The sequence below is a fragment of the Osmerus eperlanus genome, chromosome 4 (genome assembly GCF_963692335.1).
Source record: "Osmerus eperlanus chromosome 4, fOsmEpe2.1, whole genome shotgun sequence".
Lineage (NCBI taxonomy): Eukaryota > Metazoa > Chordata > Actinopteri > Osmeriformes > Osmeridae > Osmerus > Osmerus eperlanus.
The window spans coordinates 22,459,043-22,484,013 of NC_085021.1; the positions used below are offsets into that span (position 1 = coordinate 22,459,043).

Genomic DNA, 24,971 nt, shown 5'->3' on the forward strand with positions numbered 1-24,971 from the left:
CACAAACATGTTTTCAGTGCGAAGTAAATTGTAATATTCCTCAAGCTAAATACATCACGTTGCAAACACACTCTGATCCAGTCCTTAATATGTCAGCAGTGTGTATCCCTCTGTCCGTTGGTGCTGGTGAGGAGAGTCTGGTTCCTGCTCTCTCGCCAGAACCGCCAGGTTCTCCTGTGGGGGTCTGTGGAAGGTTCTGTCGGGATCCACTTCCCAGGTGGAACCTCCAGAACCAGAGGAACCGGGCTCCAGGAGGGAACCCGCTAGGAAGAGGAGAACCTAGAGGAATTGGACCTCGTGGCTCCGGACTGGCTCATGGCTGGTAGGCGAAATACGGATCTTCTGAAATCAGAACGAGGACATAGGGAGGTGTTTAGAGATGGATGCAGGTGGAGCTGAGATGTGGGTCCTGGCTGGTCATGTAGTATGTGGTTCCTTTGGGATGTGGCCAGTAAAAACACACTGTTGCCCGACTCTGACAACCGAATCACTGTAAGTAAGTATTCCTGATCCTTGATCTTCTGTCTACCTGCACTATTAGCACGCCGCTTTGGAGAGGTCATGTAGAGGTGATCAGGGAGAGGTTATAGAAAGGTTGAGAAGAGGTCGTTCCACCACGGGTCTCACCTGCTGGGGTGCGCCCCTGCTGGCAGCCCCCACTGCTGTCACACACCCCCGGGGGCCCAACCTCCCCTGGCTGCCCAGGGCCCCCCGACAGCCCGGGGGCACCAGCCTCTCCATCCTCCCCCCGTGGGCCCGCCACCCCCAGCCGGGCCTCCCCTGAAGGACCTGGACACACACACACATATGACATAGCAACTACAACTCTGATATATAGAGCTAGGTTTGATGACATCACAGGAAGGGAGGTACCTGCAAACCCTTTGATTCCCTGCGGCCCCTGGACGTTCTGGCCCGGGGCTCCCTTCTCCCCATGTATGCCCTGCCGACCTGCCAACACACACACATCACAGTGCCGCTGCTTCTCAGCTACTTTCCAATTCCAACATCCTCCCAACATTCTGGTTCCACCCCCCCCCCCCCCCCAGGCCTGTCTCTGTGTCTCTCTTCGGACGCTCGTACCTTGCTCTCCCGGGTACCCAGACCTCCCTGTGGGACCCCGGTTGCCCACCCGGCCCTGGTCCCCCCGGGTGCCTGGGGGGCCCTTGCCCCCTGGAATTCCTGGTTCTCCGGGGGGGCCCACCGGCTCCTCGATGGGCACCGGCTTACGGCTCATCTCGTTCAGGAAGGAGTCCAGCTTCAGAACCTGGTCTGGAGGGAGGACACAGGAGTGAGAGTGTGTGGGGTGTGTGTGTGTGAGAGTGTGTTAGTTAGAGAGAGAGGGTGTGTGTGTGAGAGTGTGTTAGTTAGAGAGAGAGGGTGTGTGTGTGAGAGTGTGTTAGTTAGAGAGAGAGGGTGTGTGTGTGAGAGTGTATTAGTTAGAGAGAGAGGGTGTGTGTGTGAGTGTGTTAGTTAGAGAGAGAGGGTGTGTGTGTGAGTGTGTTAGTTAGAGAGAGAGGGTGTGTGTGTGAGAGTGTGTTAGTTAGAGAGAGAGGGTGTGTGTGTGAGAGTGTGTTAGTTAGAGAGAGAGGGTGTGTGTGTGAGAGTGTGTTAGTTAGAGAGAGAGGGTGTGTGTGTGAGAGTGTGTTAGTTAGAGAGAGAGGGTGTGTGTGTGAGTGTGTTAGTTAGAGAGAGAGGGTGTGTGTGTGAGAGTGTGTTAGTTAGAGAGAGAGGGTGTGTGTGTGAGAGTGTATTAGTTAGAGAGAGAGGGTGTGTGTGTGAGTGTGTTAGTTAGAGAGAGAGGGTGTGTGTGTGAGTGTGTTAGTTAGAGAGAGAGGGTGTGTGTGTGAGAGTGTGTTAGTTAGAGAGAGAGGGTGTGTGTGTGAGAGTGTGTTAGTTAGAGAGAGAGGGTGTGTGTGTGAGAGTGTGTTAGTTAGAGAGAGAGGGTGTGTGTGTGAGAGTGTGTTAGTTAGAGAGAGAGGGTGTGTGTGTGAGTGTGTTAGTTAGAGAGAGAGGGTGTGTGTGTGAGTGTGTTAGTTAGAGAGAGAGGGTGTGTGTGTGAGAGTGTGTTAGTTAGAGAGAGAGGGTGTGTGTGTGAGAGTGTGTTAGTTAGAGAGAGAGGGTGTGTGTGTGAGAGTGTGTTGGTTAGAGAGAGAGGGTGTGTGTGTGAGTGTATTAGTTAGAGAGAGCGGGTGTGTGTGTGAGAGTGTGTTAGTTAGAGAGAGAGGGGGTGTGTGTGAGTGTGTTGGTTAGAGAGAGAGGGTGTGTGTGTGAGTGTGTTGGTTAGAGAGAGAGGGTGTGTGTGTTTGTACATACTGTGTGTGTGTGTGTGTGTGTACATACTGTGTACCAGTGGTTCACAGGCCTGTGTGACGAGCTGGTAGATGACAGCCATGGACTGAGGCTCCCCCTGGAGTAACAACACACACATTCACATCAGCTACTGACCCCAGACCAGCTACTGACCCCAGACCAGCTACTGACCCCAGAACAGCTACTGACCCCAGACCAGCTGCTGACCCCAGACCAGCTACTGACCTCAGACCAGCTACTGACCCCAGACCAGCTACTGACCCCAGAACATCTACTGACCCCAGACCAGCTACTGACCTCAGACCAGCTACTGACCCCAGACCAGCTACTGACCCCAGAACAGCTACTGACCCCAGACCAGCTACTGACCCCAGACCACCCTACTGACCCCAGACCAGCTACTGACCCCAGACCAGCTACTGACCCCAGACCACCCTACTGACCCCAGACCAGCTACTGACCCCAGACCAGCTACTGACCCCAAACCAGCTACTGACCCCAGACCAGCTACTGACCCCAGACCAGCTACTGACCCCAGACCACCCTGCTGACCCCAGACCAACCTACTGACCCCAGACCAGCCTACTGACCCCAGACTAGCTACTGACCCCAGACCACCCTGCTGACCACAGACCAGCCTACTGACCACAGACCAGCCTACTGACCCCAGACCACCCTACTGACCCCAGCAGTCAAAATCAAATCTAAATCTGCCAAATGAAATAAGTAAGTTATTTACGAGTACCCACCTTCTCTCCTCTCTCCCCCTTGCTCCCAGACAGACCCTGCCAATGACAACACAGACTGCGTTACACGCTATCCCACACCACCACAGGGCACAAGGTAAAGGGCCTGGTTGTGTTTGTCCCTCAGCGCTCACCGTAGGACCCACTGGCCCCAGGGAGCCCCTCTCTCCACTGGGCCCCGGGTGGCCAGGCAGGCCCTGGAACCCCTGGAGGAGGGAGGGGAAGGGAGGAGGGGTAAGGCGTGAGGGAGGAGAGGAGGGTGGAGGACGAGTAAGGGATGGGGGAGAGGAGGAGAAGGGGTAAGGGAGGGGGGAGAAGAGGAGAAGGGGTAAGGGAGGGGGGAGAGGAGGAGAAGGGGTAAGGGAGGGGGGAGAGGAGGAGAAGGGGTAAGGGAGGGGGGAGAGGAGGAGAAGGGGTAAGGGAGGGGGGAGAGGAGGAGAAGGGGTAAGGGAGGGGGGAGAGGAGGAGAAGGGGTAAGGGAGGATGAGGGAGGAGAAGGGGTAAGGGAGGGGGGAGAGGAGGAGAAGGGGTAAGGGAGGATGAGGGAGGAGAAGGGGTAAGGGAGGATGAGGGAGGAGAAGGGGTAAGGGAGGGGGGAGAGGAGGAGAAGGGGTAAGGGAGGGGGGAGAGGAGGAGAAGGGGGAATACAGAGGCAGGGGGAGATGGAGGGACAGTGTGAGGGAGGAGAGGAAGGGGGAGACATCAATAGGCACTTTATTGATATTCCTCAACAGTAAGCCAGTATGTTCCTGTAAGGGGTGTGTGTTGCAGTGTGTACCCTGGGCCCTGTGGTCCCTGGAGAACCCATGTTTCCTTCAACACCTCGGACACCCTGGAAGTCAGACGAAACACACAGTCAGTAGAACTCAGATACAGTCAGTAGAACTCAGATAGAGTCAGAGTAGACCTAGTAGATGGTCAGGCTGAGGAGTCTCACCTGGGAACCAGGTTTCCCTTCGCTTCCTTTAGGACCTGGGGGACCAGGGAGACCCTGGAGAGAGGGGGGGGGAGGGAGGGGGGGGAGGGAGGAAGGGAGGGGGGGAATAGGTGGTTAGGAAAGAGTTTAGGAGGAGACTGTTTTTATGATGTTCATGTTGGTCCTGCTCACCTGACCACCTGGTTTACCAGGATCTCCCTTCTCTCCCCTCTCCCCTGGGGGGCCCTACACACACACACACACACACACACACACACACACACACACTTAAAAATACATTTGATAAAAACATGGAGGACTTACAAAGAGAGGAGGGAGGGAGGAGACAGAGAGAGAAAAAAGGAGAGGGAGAGAGAAAGAGAGCACGAGAGAGAGACCCACCACTCTACCCTGGACTGATATCCCTCGAGGGCCGTGGTTCCCAAGCGGCCCCAGTCCTCCCTCTGGCCCCACCTTCCCTGGAGGCCCCACCTCCCCCTGGAACACATCATCATTATCACCATCATCACCATCATCACCATCATCACCATCATCATAACTGGAACGGTGTAAAAATGTTTGTTGTGGCAACTGACCTTTTGACCTTGTTCCCCTCTGTCACCCTTCTCTCCACGAGGACCTGGTCTGCCCTGGGGGGTGAGGATGGGGGGGGGGAGGATGGGGGGAGACAGGGGGAGAAGTGTAAAGGATCTCCTTCAGACAGTACAAAACATGCTTGTTGTCACGGAGACTCGTTCAGACTGTGGTGAACATGTTTGTTGCCGTGGCGACTCACGGGGGGCCCAGTGGATCCGGGGGGACCAGGTACGTTGGAGGTGCAGGAGCAGGAGGAAGCAGGAGGGGGGCAGCTCTCCTCATCCCTCTGGAGACACGGGGGGGGGGGGACCAGTGTGTGTGAGTGTATACTGACGTGTGTGTGTGTGTGTGTGTGTGCGTGTGTCGGAGATCACACACACACACGTAAGCTAGTCTACAAAGCTACCATGGAAGAAGGCAAAACATGTTATCAACTTGTGTGTCGTGTTGGTGGGAAAAAAGGGTTTAGGAAGGTTGAAAAATATTTAGGAAAAAAAGTTTCCAATAGTGTTGTGTGTGGGAAAAAAAGGTTAAGAAAGGTTGGTATTTTGGGGGGGGGGGAAACAATCCTAAAATCTTGTGTACTGACCAGAGCGGGCAGGTCACAGCAGGTGTCTTCAGAAGGCCAGGTGTTGTTGCACACAATCTCAAACGACTGCAGCTGCAGCTGAAAAACACAAACTGTGGTTGAGTGTGTGTGTGTGTGGTGTGTGGGTGAGTGTGTGTGGGTGTGTGGGTGAGTGTGTGTGTGTGGGTGAGTGTGTGTGTGTGGGTGAGTGTGTGTGGGTGAGTGTGTGTGTGTGGGTGAGTGTGTGTGTGGGTGTGTGGGTGAGTGTGTGTGGGTGAGTGTGTGTGGGTGTGTGGGTGAGTGTGTGTGGGTGAGTGTGTGTATGTGGGTGACTGTGTGTGTGTGTGTGAGTGTGTGTGGGTGAGTGTGTGTGTGTGGGTGACTGTGTGTGTGTGTACCGGTACTGATCCACTGCGAGGCCCCCGTGTGTTCACCAGCTTGCCCAGCATCTGGAAGCCGTCTGTGGGCAGAGCCCCAAGGGGGCGGGCCGGCCTCTCCCCCACCCGCTGGCAGTCCACAGACAGGGACACGCTCACCTGGCTGACGGACAGGTGCACCTGCCAATCACAGCACACCCTCCGTGACTGACAAGGACAGAGACCAGTCAGAGGAGGGTGGAGGGAGGGAGGAGAGTAGATGGAGGACCTTGTGGAAGCTTCCGTAGAACAGGGGGTGGACCTGCGGCTGGGCGAAGAGCAGCTCCTGCACCTCTCCTCGGTAGTCCAGACTGAAGTACAGCAGCTGCTTATTCACAGCTGGAGTAGGGGGGAGAGACGGGGGGAGAGACGGGGGGAGAGACGGGGGGAGAGACGGGGGGAGGGAGGGAGAGACGGGGGGAGAGACGGGGGGAGGGAGGGAGGGAGAGACGGGGGAGAGACGGGGGGAGAGACGGGGGGAGAGACGGGGGGAGGGAGGGAGGGAGAGACGGGGGGAGAGACGGGGGGAGAGACGGGGGGAGAGACGGGGGGAGGGAGGGAGAGACGGGGGGAGGGAGGGAGAGACGGGGGGAGAGACGGGGGGAGGGAGGGAGAGACGGGGGGAGAGACGGGGGGAGAGACGGGGGGAGAGACGGGGGGAGGGAGGGAGGGAGAGACGGGGGGAGAGACGGGGGGAGAGACGGGGGGAGAGACGGGGGGAGGGAGGGAGAGACGGGGGGAGAGACGGGGGAGAGACGGGGGGAGGGAGGGGGGGAGGGAGAGACAGGGGGAGGGAGAGACGGGGGGAGGGAGAGACGGGGGGAGGGAGGGGGGGAGAGACGGGGGAGGGAGGGGGGGGAGGGAGGGAGAGACAGGGGGAGGGAGGGGGGGGAGGGAGAGACGGGGGGAGGGAGGGGGGGAGAGACGGGGGAGGGAGGCATGTCAGGGATGCAGACACACAGGCATGGACGACACCCCTACTCCTAGCAACTCCCCCTCTCTTCTCCTCCCTCACCCCTCCCTCCACACTTACAGTTCTCTGGTCCTGCTCCCTCCTCTCCCCTCCCCTGGCCCCTCCCCTGGCCCCTCCCCTGGCCCCATCCCTCCTCTGGCCCCTCCCCTGGCCCCTCCCCTGGCTCCACCCCTCCCCTGGCCCCTCCCTGGCCCTTCCCCTGGCCCCTCCCCTGGCCCCTCCCAGACTCACGGTCCAGGACCACGCCCATCTGGGGCTGGAAGTCGTTGTCTGTGAGCTGCCAGAGGGTGAAGGGTTCCTGGGGGGTGTCCTGCAGCAGGCGGAAGGCCATGCTGAGGGTGTGGTCTTGAGCCAGGCCGGCTGGGTGGATCAGGCTGGGGGGAGGGGGGGCTGTATTAGGCATCATACACACTGATGAAGACAAAGGGTGTGTGTGTGTGTGTGCCTGGTTCTCTGGGTGAGCTGTGTGTCTCTGTAGAGGGTGTAGGTGGTGTGTGTGTGTGTGTACCTGGTTCTCTGGGTGAGCTGTGTGTCTCTGTAGAGGGTGTAGGTGGTGTGTGTGTGTGTGTGTACCTGGTTCTCTGGGTGAGCTGTGTGTCTCTGTAGAGGGTGTAGGTGGTGTGTGTGTGTGTGTGTGTGTACCTGGTTCTCTGGGTGAGCTGTGTGTCTCTGTAGAGAGTGTAGGTGGTGTGTGTGTGTGTGTGTGTGTGTGTACATGGTTCTCTGGGTGAGCTGTGTGTCTCTGTAGAGGGTGTAGGTGGTGTGTGTGTGTGTGTACCTGGTTCTCTGGGTGAGCTGTGTGTCTCTGTAGAGAGTGTAGGTGGTGTGTGTGTGTGTGTGTGTACCTGGTTCTCTGGGTGAGCTGTGTGTCTCTGTAGAGGGTGTAGGTGGTGTGTGTGTGTGTGTGTACCTGGTTCTCTGGGTGAGCTGTGTGTCTCTGTAGAGGGTGTAGGTGGTGTGTGTGTGTGTGTGTACCTGGTTCTCTGGGTGAGCTGTGTGTCTCTGTAGAGGGTGTAGGTGGTGTGTGTGTGTGTACCTGGTTCTCTGGGTGAGCTGTGTGTCTCTGTAGAGAGTGTAGGCGGGCAGGGTGGTGAAGACGAAGGGGTCGGCTGACACGCCCTCCACTGAGGAGTGAGCTCCAGGGGTCAGACCAAACGCCTCCATCATGTCGAAGCCTGGACCACACACACACACACACAGGTACCACTCAGAAAGAGCTGTATCCCTGAGGTATGTGTAGGCGAGTTACAGGGCTGGGTCTCCTACCTTTGACGATGCTGTTTCGGATGGTGATCTCAGGACACACTGTAACACAGGGGGGCAGTATTGAGCCACGCAGACACTGGCATGAACACCTGAGATGTCATCATCAGTAAAACACCTGAGATGTCCTCATCAGTAGAACACCTGAGATGTCCTCATCAGTAGAACATCTGAGATGTCCTCATCAGTAGAACATCTGAGATGTCCTCATCAGTAGAACACCTGAGATGTCATCATCAGTAGAACATCTGAGATGTCATCATCAGTAGAACATCTGATATGTCATCATCAGTAGAACATCTGAGATGTCCTCATCGGTAGAACATCTGAGATGTCATCATCAGTAGAACACTTGAGATGTCCTCATCAGTAGAACATCTGAGATGTCATCATCAGTAGAACACCTGAGATGTCATCATCAGTAGAACACCTGAGATGTTCTTATCAGTAGAACATCTGAGATGTTCTCATCAGTAGAACATCTGAGATGTCCTCATCAGTAGAACATCTGAGAAGTCCTCATCAGTAGAACATCTGATATTTCATCATCAGTAGAACATCTGAGATGTCCTCATCGGTAGAACATCTGAGATGTCCTCATCGGTAGAACACCTGAGATGTCATCATCGGTAGAACATCTGAGATGTCATCATCGGTAGAACATCTGAGATGTCCTCATCGGTAGAACAACTGAGATGTCATCATCGGTAGAACATCTGAGATGTCCTCATCGGTAGAACACCTGAGATGTCCTCATCGGTAGAACATCTGAGATGTCATCATCGGTAGAACATCTGTGATGTCCTCATCGGTAGAACAACTGAGATGTCATCATCGGTAGAACATCTGAGATGTCCTCATCAGTAGAACATCTGAGATGTCATCATCAGTAGAACATCTGAGATGTCATCATCAGTAGAACATCTGAGATGTCCTCATCAGTAGAACATCTGAGATGTCATCATCAGTAGAACATCTGAGATGTCCTCATCAGTAGAACATCTGAGATGTCATCATCAGTAGAACACCTGAGATGTCCTCATCAGTAGAACATCTGAGATGTCCTCATCAGTAGAACATCTGAGATGTCCTCATCAGTAGAACATCTGAGATGTCCTCATCAGTAGAACATCTGAGATGTCATCATCAGTAGAACATCTGAGATGTCCTCATCAGTAGAACATCTGATATGTCCTCATCAGTAGAACATCTGAGATGTCATCATCAGTAGAACACCTGAGATGTCATCATCAGTAGAACACCTGAGATGTTCTTATCAGTAGAACATCTGAGATGTTCTCATCAGTAGAACATCTGAGATGTCCTCATCAGTAGAACATCTGAGAAGTCCTCATCGGTAGAACATCTGAGATGTCCTCATCGGTAGAACACCTGAGATGTCATCATCAGTAGAACATCTGAGATGTCCTCATCGGTAGAACACCTGAGATGTCATCATCGGTAGAACATCTGAGATGTCATCATCGGTAGAACATCTGAGATGTCCTCATCGGTAGAACATCTGAGAAGTCCTCATCAGTAGAACATCTGATATGTCATCATCAGTAGAACATCTGAGATGTCCTCATCGGTAGAACATCTGAGATGTCCTCATCGGTAGAACATCTGAGATGTCATCATCGGTAGAACATCTGAGATGTCCTCATCGGTAGAACACCTGAGATGTCCTCATCAGTAGAACATCTGAGATGTCATCATCAGTAGAACATCTGAGATGTCATCATCAGTAGAACATCTGAGATGTCATCATCAGTAGAACATCTGAGATGTCATCATCAGTAGAACATGTGAGATGTCCTCATCAGTAGAACATCTGAGATGTCCTCATCAGTAGAACATCTGAGATGTCATCATCAGTAGAACACCTGAGATGTCATCATCAGTAGAACATCTGAGATGTCATCATCAGTAGAACATCTGAGATGTCATCATCAGTAGAACATCTGAGATGTCATCATCAGTAGAACATCTGAGATGTCATCATCAGTAGAACATCTGAGATGTCCTCATCAGTAGAACATCTGAGATGTCCACATCAGTAGAACACCTGAGATGTCATCATCAGTAGAACACCTGAGATGTCCTCATCAGTAGCGAGCTGTTGTTGTCTCCCCCGACTTGTAGCGCTCCTCTCCTCTCCAGACCAGGTGGATCTCTGAGCAGCTCACCTTGGCTGTGGGCGGGGTGTATCCTGGGCTGGACTGGTATCCTGGCAGGAGCCGAGGCTGGGAGTCAAGTAAGATACCAGTGGTATGAAATGTGCTTTATAAATGAAGTTTGATTTGATTTGAGTTTGATATTTCGAATATTCATCTCTCACAAACTCAAACTAAACATTACAGACAGTGTAAAGTAATCCTTCTGAGCAGGAGGGCTGAGTGTAGGTGAAGGATGAGGTCCTGATCACACAGCCTTTGGAACAGCATGTGTTCCTGCTGTGCGCGTGGGGGGGGGGGGGGGGGCTGACCTGTGGGGTGCAGGATGGACACGGCGGCGCCCTCTGCTGGCCCCAGGCGGGACAGCACGCTGACCCGGTACACGGTCTCAGGCTGCAGATCAGAGAAACACTGACTGCTGCTGCTCTCATCCACCAGCTGCTCCTGAGTCTGCTTGTCTAGTTCACACACACACACACACACACACACACACTTATGAGACAAGGCGCTTGACATAGTTCTAGAACCAGGTAGAGAGTTCTAGAACCAGGTAGAGAGTTCTAGAACCAGGTAGAGAGTTCTGAAAGCAGGTAGAGAGTTTTGAAAGCAGGTAGAGAGTTCTAGAACCAGGTAGAGAGTTGTGAAAGCAGGTAGAGAGTTTTGAAAGCAAGTAGAGAGTTCTAGAACCAGGTAGAGAGTTGTGAAAGCAGGTAGAGAGTTTTGAAAGCAGGTAGAGAGTTCTAGAACCAGGTAGAGCGTTGTGAAAGCAGGTAGAGAGTTGTGAAAGCAGGTAGAGAGTTGTAGAAGGTTGCAGCTACCTCTGATAGACTGGAGGGTGATGCGGTATCCGGTGGCTGCTGACACAGGCCTCCAGGACACACACATGCTGGAGTGGTCTGACCTCAACACACTCACACTGCTCACACGCAGACTGGCTGGAGGGGAGAGAGGGAGGGGGAGAGGGGGAGACAAGGAGGGAGGGGGAGAGGGGGAGACAAGGAGGGAGGGGGAGAGGGGGAGACAAGGAGGGAGGGGGAGAGAGAGGGGGGAGAGAGGGGGAGACATGGAGGGAGGGGGAGAGAGGGGGGAGAGAGGGGGAGGGAAGGAGGGAAGGGGAGAGAGGGGGAGACAAGGAGGGAGGGGGAGAGAGGGGGAGACAAGGAGGGAGGGGGAGAGAGAGGGGGGAGAGAGGGGGAGACATGGAGGGAGGGGGAGAGAGGGGGAGACAAGGAGGGAGGGGGAGAGAGAGGGGGGAGAGAGGGGGAGACATGGAGGGAGGGGGAGAGAGGGGGGAGAGAGGGGGAGGGAAGGAGGGAAGGGGAGAGAGGGGGAGACAAGGAGGGAGGGGGAGAGAGGGGGAGACAAGAAGGGAGGGGAGAGAGAGGGGGGAGAGAGGGGGAGACATGGAGGGAGGGGGAGAGAGGGGGAGACAAGGAGGGAGGGGGAGAGAGAGGGGGGAGAGAGGGGGAGACATGGAGGGAGGGGGAGAGAGGGGGAGACAAGGAGGGAGGGGGAGAGAGGGGGAGACAAGGAGGGAGGGGGAGAGAGGGGGAGACAAGGAGGGAGGGGGAGAGAGGGGGGAGAGAGGGGGAGGGAAGGAGGGAAGGGGAGAGAGGCGGTAGGAGGGGAGAGAGGGATGGAGGGAGGAGAGAGTCAAGGAGTGAGCGAGACATACTTCTATTTCACAATCCACTGTGTGTGTGTGTGTCTCACCAGTCTTGCCCTGTACCGAGGCGCTGCCCCCCTCTCGGTTGCGGTACTCTGCTGACACCAGGATGCTGTAGCGAGTGTCTGGGAGCAGAGACTGCAGCAGCACACGCCTGGCACTGCCTGGAACCAGCACCTACACACACACACACACACACACACACACACACACAAGGGAGGAAATGACGTGTGTGTGAGTGTATCTATGTGTGTATCTATGACGTGTGTGTGTGCTCACCGTGGCCTCGGCCCCCTGCAGGGGGGAGTAGGAGACCCTGTACTGCTGGACGTGGGCGTTGGGAGGAGTCCAGCTGACCAGCAGACTGACCGCCGTCTCCTCAGACACACTCACACTGGACGGGCCCCCGCCAGACACTGCACACACACACACACACACAGTCATATACACACACATGCTCTCTGTAGGACACACACTTATTCTGTAGGACACATACACGCTGTGTGTGAGCAGGTCTGTGTGTGTGTGTGAGCAGGTGTGTGTGTGTGTGAGCATGTGTGTGTGTGTGTGTGTGTGTACTTACAGGTGCTGTAGCGTGTGGCCACAGCTTCACTCTGAGCTCCGTCAGAGAAGAGAGCGGACAGGGAGATCTGGTACTCCTTGTCCTCGTCCACCCCCTCCAGGACAACCCCCTCGCTGTCCCCAGCCACCCTGAGCTGCACACACACATTCAGAATGGTCTCTGACAACACACCCCTAACCTTAACCCTTAATGTCAGTCTACATTCTACAAACCCAAACTCTAAACATAAAGGGCCCCTGAGTCAAGTTTATTATGTTTCACTAAACATTCACACACACACCCCCACACACACACCCACACCCCCTCACACACCTCCACACCCCCTCACACACCTCCACACCCCCTCACACACCTCCACACCCCCTCACACACCCCCTCACACACCTCCACACCCCCTCACACACCCCCTCACAACCTCCACACCCCCTCACACACCTCCACACCCCCTCACACACCTCCACACCCCCTCACACACCCCCTCACACACCTCCACACCCCTCACACACCTCCACACCCCTCACACACCTCCACACCCCTCACACACCTCCACACCCCCTCACACACCCCTCACACACCTCCACACCCCCACACACACACACCCTCACACACCTCCACACCCTCACACACCTCCACACCCCCTCACACACCCCCTCACACACCTCCACACACCTCCACACCCCCTCACACACCTCCACACCCCCTCACACACCCCCTCACACACCTCCACACCCCTCACACACCTCCACACCCTCACACACCTCCACACTCCCTCACACACACACTCCCTCACACACACACATCCCCTCACACACCTCCACACCCCACACAACACCTCCACACCTCACACACCTCCACACCCCCTCACACACCCCCTCACACACCTCCACACACCTCCACACCCCCTCACACACCTCCACACCCCCTCACACACCCCCTCACACACCCCCTCACACACCCCCTCACACACCCTCCACACCCTCACACACCTCCACACTCCCTCACACACACACACCCCCTTCACACACCTCCACACCCCCCTCACCTGTCTGAGGTCTCCTCCGCTCAGGGAGATCCACTTGATCAGGTAGGACACAACATCGTCTGCCGCAGACTCCCAGCGCACCGTGATGTCACTTCCTGTATAGTTGGTGACTCTGAGGTCAGAGGGTGCAGGGACCCTCACTGGAGGAGGTGGGAGGAGGGATGGAGGGAGGGAGAGGGGGAGGGAGGGAGGGAAGGAAGGGAGAGGGGGAGGGAGGAAGAGGAGACAGGTGAGGCGTGTGAGCGGTGTGTGTTTGTGTGTGTTTGTGTGTGTGTGTGTGTGTCTTACTGGTGGTGACGTTGGCAGTGACGGGTGAGGACAGGCCCCTGAGGGTAGTGGGACTGGACTGACACCAGGTACCGAGACAGAGAGGACAGATTCTGCAGGACCACAGAGTTCACCCCCGTCACCTCCACCTGGACAAAACGTTTCGAAAGGTTGAGAAAAGAAAAAGAGAAAGAGGGAGGGTAAAAGGATGAGTTTTGTGACAGACTGAACATAGCTGGATGAATGTTATGACACCAGAGAGGGTGGAGTAAGAGGGGGGTGAGTCCACCTGTTTGACGTCGCTGCCATGGTTGGTGCTGCAGGTGACCTGTGCCCAGGAACCTCCACTGCCCCAGGGGCCCAGCTGACCCGCACCATGCTGTGACCCACCATGGTGACCTGGACACTGGCCGGGGGGGGGGGGCAGGGAGCTGGTGGGGGGGAGGGTAGAAGAGAGAACAAGGTTCAACATTTGGAAAGTGAGGTGTGAGAGTGTGTGTATGTCTGTTGTGTGTGAGTGTGTGTATGTCTGGTGTGTGTGTGTGTATGTCTGGTGTGTGTGTGTGTATGTCTGGTGTGTGTGTGTGTGTGTGTATGTCTGGTGTGTGTGTGTGTGTATGTCTGGTGTGTGTGTATGTCTGGTGTGTGTGTGTATGTCTGGTGTGTGTGTGTGTATGTCTGGTGTGTGTGTGTGTGTGTGTATGTCTGGTGTGTGTGTGTGTATGTCTGGTGTGTGTGTGTGTGTGTGTATCTCTGGTGTTGTGTGTGTGTGTGTGTACCTACAGGTGGTGGCGATGGCAGTGACAGGGTCACTAGGGTCCTCGTCATACAGGGCGTACAAGGTGACAGAGTAATCTGTGGACGGCTGCAGCCCTTCCAGCTGCACCTCCCTCTGCTCCGCCCCGAACCTGACCTGGGGGGGGGGGGAGTCATCACACACACGTACAGCTACACACATCTACACACACACACGTACAGCTACACACATCTACACACACACACGTACAGCTACACACATCTACACACACACACGTACAGCTACACACACATCTACAGCTACACACACACACACACGTACAGCTACACACATCTACACACACACACACACACACACGTACAGCTACACACATCTAAATTTTACATTTAATGCCCCCCCCCACCTCCTTGGCGTCGTCAGGTTCCCCGTTGCTGAGGGCAGAGTATAGCAGCATGTAGTGTGTGGCTCCAGGGGTGGGGGCCCAGGACACCCTCAGGCTGTCTGGGGAGGCGGGGGCCACCTGCACCTCAGGGGGGGCCAGGGGGGCTGAGGGGGAGAGAGACACCTTTAACACCCACACAGCTTCGATGTCTTCATCACCAGGCTCACACTCTGGTGACGTTCCACAGGTTCGAACAAGGTTCTATAAAAGGTTCTAGTGACGTTTTACAAGGTTCTAGTCAGGTTGTAGTGATGTTCTGTCCAGTTCTATACAGTTGTATGATGTTCTGTGAAGTTGTATAGGGTTCTGGTGAGGTTCTGGGGGAGCGTCTCACGTGTGGTGAGGGTTCCTCTGAGCGGGGGGGCCGGCCCGGTCCTGGTACACAGGGAAGATGGACACATGGTACTGGGTCTGTGACGACAGGCCTGACAGCTGCACACTGGACACACTGCTGTTAACCACCACCTAGACACACACACACACACACACAGAAGCACATAACAGCACATCACAACACTGGAAAGTTGTGTTTAAAACAAATTGCATTACACTCCGACCAGCAGGACAGGATTGGTTGACAGACAGGCCGCTTGTCCAATGAGGGCGCTGGGTGTCTGTACCTCCTGCGGGCTCTGTCCCTCGGCGGTGTGGTAGACAAGCCGGTACTGGAGGACTGGCGGGGCCGGGGGGCCAGGGGGGGCCCAGCCCAGGAGAACCTCCCTGGGGCCCAGCTCTGAGAAGACCAGCTGTGAGGGGCTGGGGTAGGACACAGACGGGTCCTGGGTGGGGGGCTGCATCCCTGGGGGAGAGGGGAGGAGGAGAGGTTAGCTCTGAGGGGGCTGAGGGAGGGAGGAGAGGGAGGGAGAGGAGAGGGGGGGAGGGAGGGAGGAGAGGGAGGAGAGGAGAGGGGGGAGGAGGAGAGGGAGGAGAGGTTAGCTCTGAGGAGCTGGGGGAGGGAGGGAGGGGAGGGAGGGAGGAGAGGAGAGGGGGGAGGGAGGAGAGGTTATCTCTGAGGGGCTGGGGGAGGGAGGGGAGGGAGGAGAGGAGAGGGGGGAGGGAGGAGAGGGAGGAGAGGAGAGGGGGGGAGGGAGGGAGGGAGGAGAGGTTAGCTCTGAGGGGCTGAGGGAGGGGAGGAGAGGGGGAGAGGAGAGGGGGGGAGGGAGGAGAGGTTATCTCTGAGGGGCTGGGGGAGGGAGGAGAGGGGTGAGAGGGAAGCAGAGCGAGGCCTTACTCTTGGCCAGACTGCGCTCCTCCATCTTGCTGCAGAGGGTGTGAGCGAGGCGTGCCACCAGCCGGCTCAACAGGGGGAAGTCGTTCACGTTGTAAACGTTCACATCCAGCGGCTCCGACGCCACCTGCCTCAGCTCAGCCTCGTCCGCGTTCTTCACACCTGGACACACACACACACACGGAGAGATACACACACACACACACACGGAGGGGATACACACACACACACACGAGGAGAGACACACACACACACGGAGGGATACACACACACGAGGAGAGACACACACACACACACGGAGGGATACACACACACACACGAGGAGAGACACACGGAGGGATACACACACACACACACACACACACAGAGACACACCCACACACATTGATGAGGAGATGCACAGAGACACACACACACCTCTCCTCCTCCCCCTCCTCCCCCTCCCCTCCCTCCTCCTCCCTCTCCCTCCCCCTCCTCCCTCTCCTCCTCTCACCTACAGCGATGATCTCCACGCCGGTCTTCTTCAGGTGGTTGCCGGCGGCGATGGCGTCATCCTGAGACTTCCGTCCGTCAGCAGGACCAGGAAGTGAGGCGCGTTCTGCCGAGCGCCCCGACTCCACCTTCAGGTTCTCCTCTAGAACGTGCAGCAGGGCCTGACCTGACACAGATGCAGGCACACACACGTTCAGGTGTTGTTTGTGTTATTGTTTACCTGTGAAGGTGTTTACCTGTGAAGGTGTTTACCCTGTGTTATTGTTTACCTGTGAAAGTGTTTACCTGTGAAGGTGTTTGCCTGTGTTATTGTTTACCTGTGAAGGTGCTGTTTACCTGTGAAGGTGTTTGCCTGTGTTATTGTTTACCTGTGAAGGTGTTGTTTACCTGTGAAGGTGTTTACCTGTGTTATTGTTTACCTGTGAAGGTGTTGCCTCCTTTATATCTGAAGCTCCTGACAGCATCCAGCAGCTGGTCCTTGGTGGTGAAATTGTTGAGCTGCCACTCGGTACGAGGGTCCCCCACTGTACTGGGTCAGGGCTGAGGTCAGGGGTCACAGAGAGGTCACAGGGAGGTCATACAGGGAGGGGGGAAAGGACAGAAACCACAGAAGAAGTCCCACCTATCTGCACCCTGTCAGGGCCGATGTGGAAGGGCGTGACCAGGCCTTCCAGGAAGTCTCTGACGCGGCGGAAGTTGGAGCGACCGATGCTCCAGGAGCCGTCCACCAGCAGCACCATGTCAGCAGGGCCCGCAGACTCACAGGAGAAGGGACGCTGCGTGGAGACTGCTGGGGGAGAGGGGGAGGAGGAGGGGGGAGGAGGAGGCGAGGAGTGAGGGGAGGGGGGAGGAGAGAAAGGAGAGGTGACAGGTTTTGGGTGTAGTGTTGGGAGGGAGGGAGAGGAGGGCAGGAGGAGAGGGGATGGAAGAGGAGGAGAGAGGACGCTGAAGATTATCATCAAAACAAGAAACTAGCGATTAAATCTGCTCTGTGTGTGAAAAGAGGACATTTTTGGTGTGGTTTGTGTTTAGGTGTGGGTGTATTTAAATTTAAACACACACACACACATCTGAGCCCTGCAGGTGTAGAGGGGCCCCTGTCATTACACACACACACACAAACACATCTGAGTCCCTGCAGTTGTAGAAGGGCCCTGTCATTACACACACACACATGTGTACCTGTATGGGTGTGTTTGAGTGGGTGTAGCTGTAGGGGGTGTGTGTATGTTGCCTGTAGGGTTGTGTTGTGAGTGTGTGTTACTAGTGACGGGCTGTTTGTGTGTGTGTTACCGGTGACGCGCTGTGTGTGGAGGTTCTTCCTCGGAGTGTCTCTGTTAGACTCCTCCCCTTCCTGCTCTTCCTTCTTCCTCTTCCTCTTCTGCCTGGGGGGCGTGGCCACCCTCTGGAGGGTGGTGGGGGTGGGGCTGTCTGGAGGGGGTGGCTCTGATTGGTAGATTGAGAATTTGTCACTTATTGATTGAGCTTCTATCCAGATGGGTGGGTAGATACTGCAGTAAGTGCAGTGTGTTGTGTGTGTGTGTGTGTGTGTGTGTGTGTGTGTGTGTGTGTGTGTGGTGTGTGAGTGTGAGAGTGTGTGTGTGTGTGTGAGTGTAGTGTGTGTGTGTGTGTGTGTACCCGTAGGAGTGGTGGGGTTGTGGTACAGGACTGTAGGCACGGCGTACAAGGCCTCTGTGACATCATCAAGGTCACCTGACCCTGAGCCAATCGGTAACAGCTTCTTCTTCTGCTCACGGCTGCCTGAGCGAATCAGCTCTTCCTCACGTAGACCCTCAACTGGAGGAGAGACAAGACAGAGGAGAGACATAGGAGGAAATACTAAGTGAGATAAGGATGAACAATACATACATTTCTCACAAAACCAAATCTCCAAGACTAATCTCGCCCCCCAGACGCCATGCTACAGAGAGGGAGAAGGAGAGGGGGCCGTGTGACCACAACAATGAGCAGCCGGAGGGACTGGAAGAAGAACAGAGAGACAGGAAGGAATTGCTAGACAGGATCTTCATTCCACAGACACCAGAGTTGCTTCTGTCAGTCAGGGTCCCACAGACGCCAGTCCCAACAAGCCCTGTCTCTCACACACACACACACACACAATACCCTCTATTATACCCACAATGCTCCATGACTGCAGTGGAAAAGGCACAACACAGCCTCTCTGATGAGGTTACAGTAAGAAGAGAGAACACACTGCCCATCCAGTGTAATTGACGTTGTAGGCTCTTCATGATGACAGACTGCCTGTCTTGTCGGTGGGGTGTGAGTGTGTGTGTGTGAGTGTGTGTGTGTGTGTGTGTGAGAGAGAGACCCCACCCCCCCAGTGGAACCTACTGGTGAAGCGTCTCTTGGCCAGCAGTCTCTCCGTGGTTCCGTTGAGCACTAGGACCTGGAGGGCGTACTCCTGGCTGGAGTCCAGCCCTGCCACCGTGGCACGCCCCCTAGTGGTGGTGAGCATCAGCTCAGGCTGGGGCACCTCTGGGGGGCGGGGGGGGAGAGGGGGGTGAGAGAGAGGGAGAAGGGAGGAGAGAGAGGGAGAGGGGAGGAGAGAGATTAGACAATCAGCTTCAGGAAAGTTGCCCCCCCGTTCCCTCCCTCCCTCCTCACCTCCCCTCCTCCCCTCCTCCTCCCTCCTCACCTCCCCTCCTCACCTCCCCTCCTCCTCCCTCGTCACCTCCCCTCTTCCTCCCTCCTCACCTCCCCTCCTCACCTCCCCTCCTCCTCCCTCCTCACCTCCCCTCCTCACCTCCCCTCTTCCTCCCTCGTCACCTCCCCTCTTCCTCCCTCCCTCCTCACCTCCCCTCCTCCTCCCTCCTCACCTCCCCTCCTCCTCCCTCTTCACCTCCCCTCCCCTCCTCACCTCCCCTCCTCCTCCCTCCTCCCCTCCCCCTCCCTCGTCACCTCCCCTCCTCCCTCCTCACCTCCCCTCCTCCTCCCTCCTCACCTCCCCTCCTCCTCCCTCCTCACCTCCCCTCCTCACCTCCCCCTCCCTCCTCACCTCCCCTCCTCACCTCCCCTCCTCCCCTCCTCCTCCCTCGTCACCTCCCCTCCTCCTCCCTCCTCACCTCCCCTCCTCACCTCCCCCTCCCTCCTCACCTCCCCTCCTCCCTCCTCACCTCCCCTCCTCACCTCCTCCCTCCTCACCTCCCCTCCTCCTCCCTCCTCACCTCCCCTCCTCCCCTCCTCCTCCCTCGTCACCTCCCCTCCTCCTCCCTCCTCACCTCCCCTCCTCCTCCCTCCTCACCTCCCCTCCTCCTCCCTCCTCACCTCCCCTCCTCCTCCCTCCTCACCTCCCCTCCTCCTCCCTCCTCACCTCCCCTCCCCTCCTCCTCCCTCCCTGCTCCTGCTGGAGCACAGTTGGAGAGGAGAGGAGAGAAGAGAGGTATCTCACTCATTAACACTCCTTACATCAGACCATGGGTGGTCCCGCTCAGAAGCTCACATGAAGCATATCCATATATATGTAGGACAGGTTGAAGCACCTCAAAGTGGAATTTCTTCCATTTTCTTTGTCCTTCCAGTGTGAAAGTACTATTATTAGTTTGAATCTTTGGCTTCATTGGCAAGGTTTCTGGATTTGTTCTAGTGCATTAAAACATGTAGAAGTGGAAGCTCTCCTTCTGCCTGTGCAAAGTGTTGTTCCTCCCCTGTGGACCGAAGCAAGGAGGGAGACGTAGAGCCAGGTGTACCCAGGGTTGTCTCACCTGAGATGGGCCGGACTCGGACCTTGTAGCCCTGGACTGGACCCTCTGCCTCCTTCCACTTCATCTGAAGACGATCTTCAGACAGGACCGTGAGTTTCAGACGGCCTACACACACACACACGTTTACACACACACAAACAGGAAACCCACACACACAGAGCTGTGAGCTCTTCAGACATCAGTGGTATTCAGAGCAGCGGGCACAGAAACCTCCCCGTGTTTTCCGCTATTTCGAGGAGCTTAAAGATGAAAGTGTTTTTCACAAGTTCAGTTCTGGAAGATGGGGGACCCCACCCCACTTCCTCCTTCCTAACCGCCCAATCAAATCCCTCCCTTGTTTTGAGCTCATCTCCATATTTCCCAACAAGCCGCGTCTTGTCTCCGTGGCCCCTCCCCCTCCAGCTGGTTCCGGCCTATCAAAGCTGGCCTTGTGCCGTCCGCCAGGCAGCAGGGGGACAGGAAGTCAGCTAGGGGCAGAGGGGTCAGAGGTTGTTTAGGAAGCACCGTAGAGTATGATGTCACTGCCAGACCGCCTGTGTGTTCTGTGGGGGGGAGGTGAAGGGGTGAGGGGGGAAGGTAGGGGGGGAGAGAAAAGTGGAGGACTGAGAAGGGAAGGGAAGAAGGGGTGAGGGGGATCTGGAGGAAGGATGCAGAAGAAGAGAGCACCACAGATATGAAGTTTGAATGAATGGATCAAAACAGTCTAACTGTCTGTAGAGTTCCTGAATTGATGTAGTTATGGAGGGGCGAAGGGATGAAGGGAATAGGAGGGAGGGAGGGAGGGTGTAGATGAGGAGGAAGTGACAGCAGTTTGTGTCTGATGTATGAAGTTTGAAGTGCATTTGGATCGCAATTAGCAACAATTATATATACATTTATTGAACCAAACTGAACCAAGCGATAGAGCCAGGGAACTCGCCAGACACCAGACACTGCTCCAGAGCCAGGGAACTCGCCAGACACCAGACACTGCTCCAGAGCCAGAGAACTCGCCAGACACCAGACACTGCTCCAGAGCCAGAGAACTCGCCAGACACCAGACACTGCTCCAGAGCCAGAGAACTCGCCAGACACCAGACACTGCTCCAGCAGACTCGGCCAGCAGTTACTATTGAATCATTCTTCCAATACTAACCAGGGTAGTGCTGCTCGGGACAGTACTGTAGTGGGTTACCTTGGCTGGAGACCCTGGAGGTCAGGGAGAGGAGGAGCAGGATAGCGGCCGGGCAGCGCTGCATCTGGGCTGGGAGAAAGACAGGCCTGACAGGGGGTCTGTAGGGCAAATTAACACACAAGTACATCACTGATAAACCATCAGAACTACACTAGGTTGAATTTCTGGGGAATATTTTGAGGTGTGCTAGGCCCGTTACAGCTGGGGTTATTCAACTATCTCACCTCCAAACCTCCTGGCTTCAGACCCCGGACCGGTAAACTACATCAGATAACTTAACTACTACAGCTAACTTAACTACTACAGCTAACTTAACTAGTACAGCTAACTTAACTAGTACAGCTAACGTAACTTGTGCGGCTGTGTAGAATTTCTAGCGTAGCTAGACGCTAACCAGAACGACGGCCAGCCAACTTCGGTTTTACAGATAGTTGGTTAGCGGTAGGTTAGCGGTAGGTTAGCGGTACTTTTCGGTAAAACTGAGGAAAAAACAGTGTTGATATCACAACCTGGAAACATAGCTAGTGGTATCTCCCTGGCCTGTGTCTGTGGTTATTCTGTCTTTTAGCAGTTTTATCTAAGAGTTTAGCTTTTAGGTTTCAGTTAGCCTAGCTATGTCCTGGAAGCTAACGAGCTGCTTAACTACTGTAGGTAAAAAATATACTACTGTAGATAAACGCAGGTTTGTAACATTGTGAGTCGGAGTTAGTGATTTTTATTTATTTATTTTAGCAAAAAACAATTTTGGCATACTTTTATACAATTATACATTGATTTCTCGTGTTGATATAGAATTTGCAAGACAAAAAAACAATCCCACTCCAAAAAAAAAGAAGAAAAAAAAGGCTAACTATCTGAATACCACTGGAATACTGATAGAACTCTTCACTTATGATCCTTGATATTCTGCTTGTAATTTTGGCTGCTAATCTGAAGACAATGTCAAATGCACAAATAAGTACTGCAGATAAAGGACCAGAAGTGCACAATTCTAACGAGACACATCTGTTTGTCCGTTCCCACGGGAACGCTCTGAAGGCTGTTTACAGGCTGAGTACAGGTGCCTCCTAGACCCATTAGGTGGACCCTTCAATTTGACTGAGTGTAATTACACTCACACACAGATACACGCACACACACGCGTGCCCACACACACACTCATACCCTCTCTGTCTCTCACACAAACACACACACGCACCCCCCCCCACACACACACACACACAGTATGCAGCAGCTGTAATGCTAAGAGCTCTTTCTGCCATAAACAAGAACAAGGCCAGTCTCAGTGCAAAGCATTCTGGGATGTTTAGCAACCTTCAGAAGTTCTGTTTGAAGTCATGCAGGTTGACCTCGTCGTTTATCTGAAGGTTTTCAGAAATTAGCTGAATAATTCTTCAACCTGTTGCACTTTGAAAAGGTGCCCACAATAAATACATGAATTCTTCTTGTTGTTATTATTGAATCATCCTTCTGCTCTGGGATCTCCTACTTGCCCTGTGTGCTTGACTGTACCACAGGTGGGATTCAGTTCAATTAAATAAACTTTATTGTCCATCCCCATATGGGTAAACAATTGTATTTAGACAGAGGCTCAAACAAACAATGGTGAACAACAATTGTAACTCATGGAGAAATCCCTGTATCAGGGACAGCCAGCCAGGATATCCCTGTATCAGAGACATAGCCAGGCTATCCCTATATCAAAGACAGACAGGATGTGTGCTTCATGTTTTGGCTACTCGCAATGTTTTGTGGCTATCTCGTTGTTATGATCAGTGACCTATGCACTTTGTAAAGCTCTCTCTTGGAAGTCGCTTTGGATAAAAGCGTCTGCTAAATGAATAAATGTAATATCCCTGTATCAGAAACATACATCCAGGATATCCTTGTATCAGAGACATACAGCCAGGATATCCCTGTATCAGAAACATACAGCCAGGATATCCCTGTATCAGAAACATACAGCCAGGATATCCCTAAACTAAGCAGATCATAGACTGTGTTGTGGTTGTGGACAACTCTCATCTCTGTTACCTGTTGTTCACCAAAAAGTCTAGTTACTAGACTGAAGTAGTGGGCTATATTGTAGTCTAGCAGGGCAAATAGTCAATTTTTCCAAGCCTTCCTCATCCAAGAGTCACTGCTCATTTTGGAAACGGAAACTTCTCGTGGGCATGCATGATCCAGCGTATTCCGCCCATCACGTAGACTACCACCGCTGCTCGCTCATTTCATCCCACTCCAAGTCTTCAGCTGTAGCTTGTCTGTGCTTGTCTCATTGTTGTTCAACCTACTAGGTCATGTTACTCATATCTCTTCCATGTTTCCATGTCCGGTGACAAGGAGCATAAAGGGTAGGCTACATTTTTGCAACCGACGTCTAGTCTGAGCGCTTGTCATTATGATACTTCCTTCAGACGTATAGGGCCCATACGTTCGTACACATGTTGTGTAGGGCAATGCAACAGTTTGGACACCAATATAAATGTGGAAGTTTGTGTTTTCGAAATGGCAACATTAGGTTAAATTTTAGCTCAGTCACAGAGTCCGAATCTGTTTTCGGACAGTTACTTAATTTCAGAGATAAATCTGTGAAAAATGTCATCATAAACAACTGTTATTACGATGCTAAATATAGCCTACTCTTGAAACATGAATCTGCATTCTCTTTCCATTGTGAGGCGCTCGCGCCGTAGGCTGTAGGCAGGGCGCGCAGACCAAGACCCATCCACATTCAGCGACACGCGCCAATCCACTACAGCCAGTGACATATCAAGGACAACTTTAATTTTCAAGTGTATACGATATCCCGAGCAAAATAATTAATCCACAAACAGTTAGGCCTGTTTCTGTATTAAAACACTCACGTCTAAGTTCACGATGAACAGTGTGAGAGGCTTTGTTCCTTATCTCACTTGGCTTTAGGCGACTTTACACCTGAAGTATTTACCTGGCCTATAGACGGAGTTAGCAGATCATAGAGCGACAACAGGGTGTAGCAGGTTACTCAGTGAGTAATGCTACAAAGCTATTAGGTGTCACTGGGCCAACACAGTGATCAGTTAGACTACATATGAATGTAGCCTACCTGATTTCGCTGGTCTAGCGGCGTCCAGACTTCTCGTTCAGTGCGAGGTGATCCTGGTGCATTCCTGATGTGGGATGTCAACACGCGGGAGCTCCGTGAGCACTGGTCGCTTCCCTGTCCTGCTATCTCTCTCAGCCCCGGTACGCACGTGAAACCCGATCCTTCAAGACCCTCCCGCCGCACTAGCATGGGCGGGGTGCTCTCGGAAAAAATATTAAATCTATAAAGTAGCCTATCAGATCTTCCTCCTCCTAAGAACACTTAAACGTGGGTTTACTTGACTGCGGACGGAAAGATTCCTCAAAACTTTTTGGCATTCCTATAGACTAGGCCTATTATGAATAAGCAATATTAATCATTAGGCCTTTTAGATGCGGCCACCCGCCCCTGCCCCGTGAGACGGGATGTAGCTGAAATTGACGAGTTTTAGTCATTTTCAACTTGGAGAGCAGACAATGAAAGTTGTTGTAATTTGTTGGTAATTTATTTCTGGCGACGATAGAAAGTTATCTTAACTGACTTGATAAAGCTAATGCGC

The 24,971-nt window shown here is 54.1% G+C and overlaps 1 protein-coding gene across 1 annotated transcript; it reads right to left on the reverse strand.

Annotated features, from left to right (window-relative positions):
- Window positions 1-70: 70 nt before the first annotated feature.
- Window positions 71-24,586, reverse strand: LOC134019441 (collagen alpha-1(XX) chain). Its single transcript, XM_062460352.1, is given in 48 exon segments — window positions 71-342; window positions 628-789; window positions 874-951; window positions 1,084-1,272; window positions 2,344-2,410; window positions 3,063-3,098; window positions 3,194-3,265; window positions 3,838-3,891; window positions 3,997-4,050; window positions 4,168-4,221; window positions 4,378-4,473; window positions 4,572-4,625; window positions 4,772-4,858; window positions 5,162-5,239; window positions 5,539-5,697; window positions 5,786-5,895; window positions 6,761-6,903; window positions 7,566-7,704; window positions 7,796-7,834; window positions 9,982-10,038; window positions 10,281-10,427; window positions 10,788-10,904; window positions 11,683-11,812; window positions 11,915-12,051; window positions 12,219-12,351; window positions 13,261-13,400; window positions 13,549-13,588; window positions 13,590-13,676; window positions 13,817-13,854; window positions 13,857-13,958; window positions 14,311-14,440; window positions 14,688-14,830; window positions 15,061-15,088; window positions 15,090-15,191; window positions 15,347-15,525; window positions 15,958-16,116; window positions 16,448-16,516; window positions 16,519-16,564; window positions 16,566-16,612; window positions 16,866-16,968; window positions 16,970-16,986; window positions 17,069-17,236; window positions 17,740-17,892; window positions 18,085-18,243; window positions 18,802-18,945; window positions 20,172-20,276; window positions 21,346-21,443; window positions 24,434-24,586. Coding segments are annotated over 47 exon segments (4,644 nt in total). The 5' UTR covers window positions 21,410-21,443; window positions 24,434-24,586; the 3' UTR covers window positions 71-313.
- Between the last annotated feature and the right edge of the window lie 385 nt (window positions 24,587-24,971).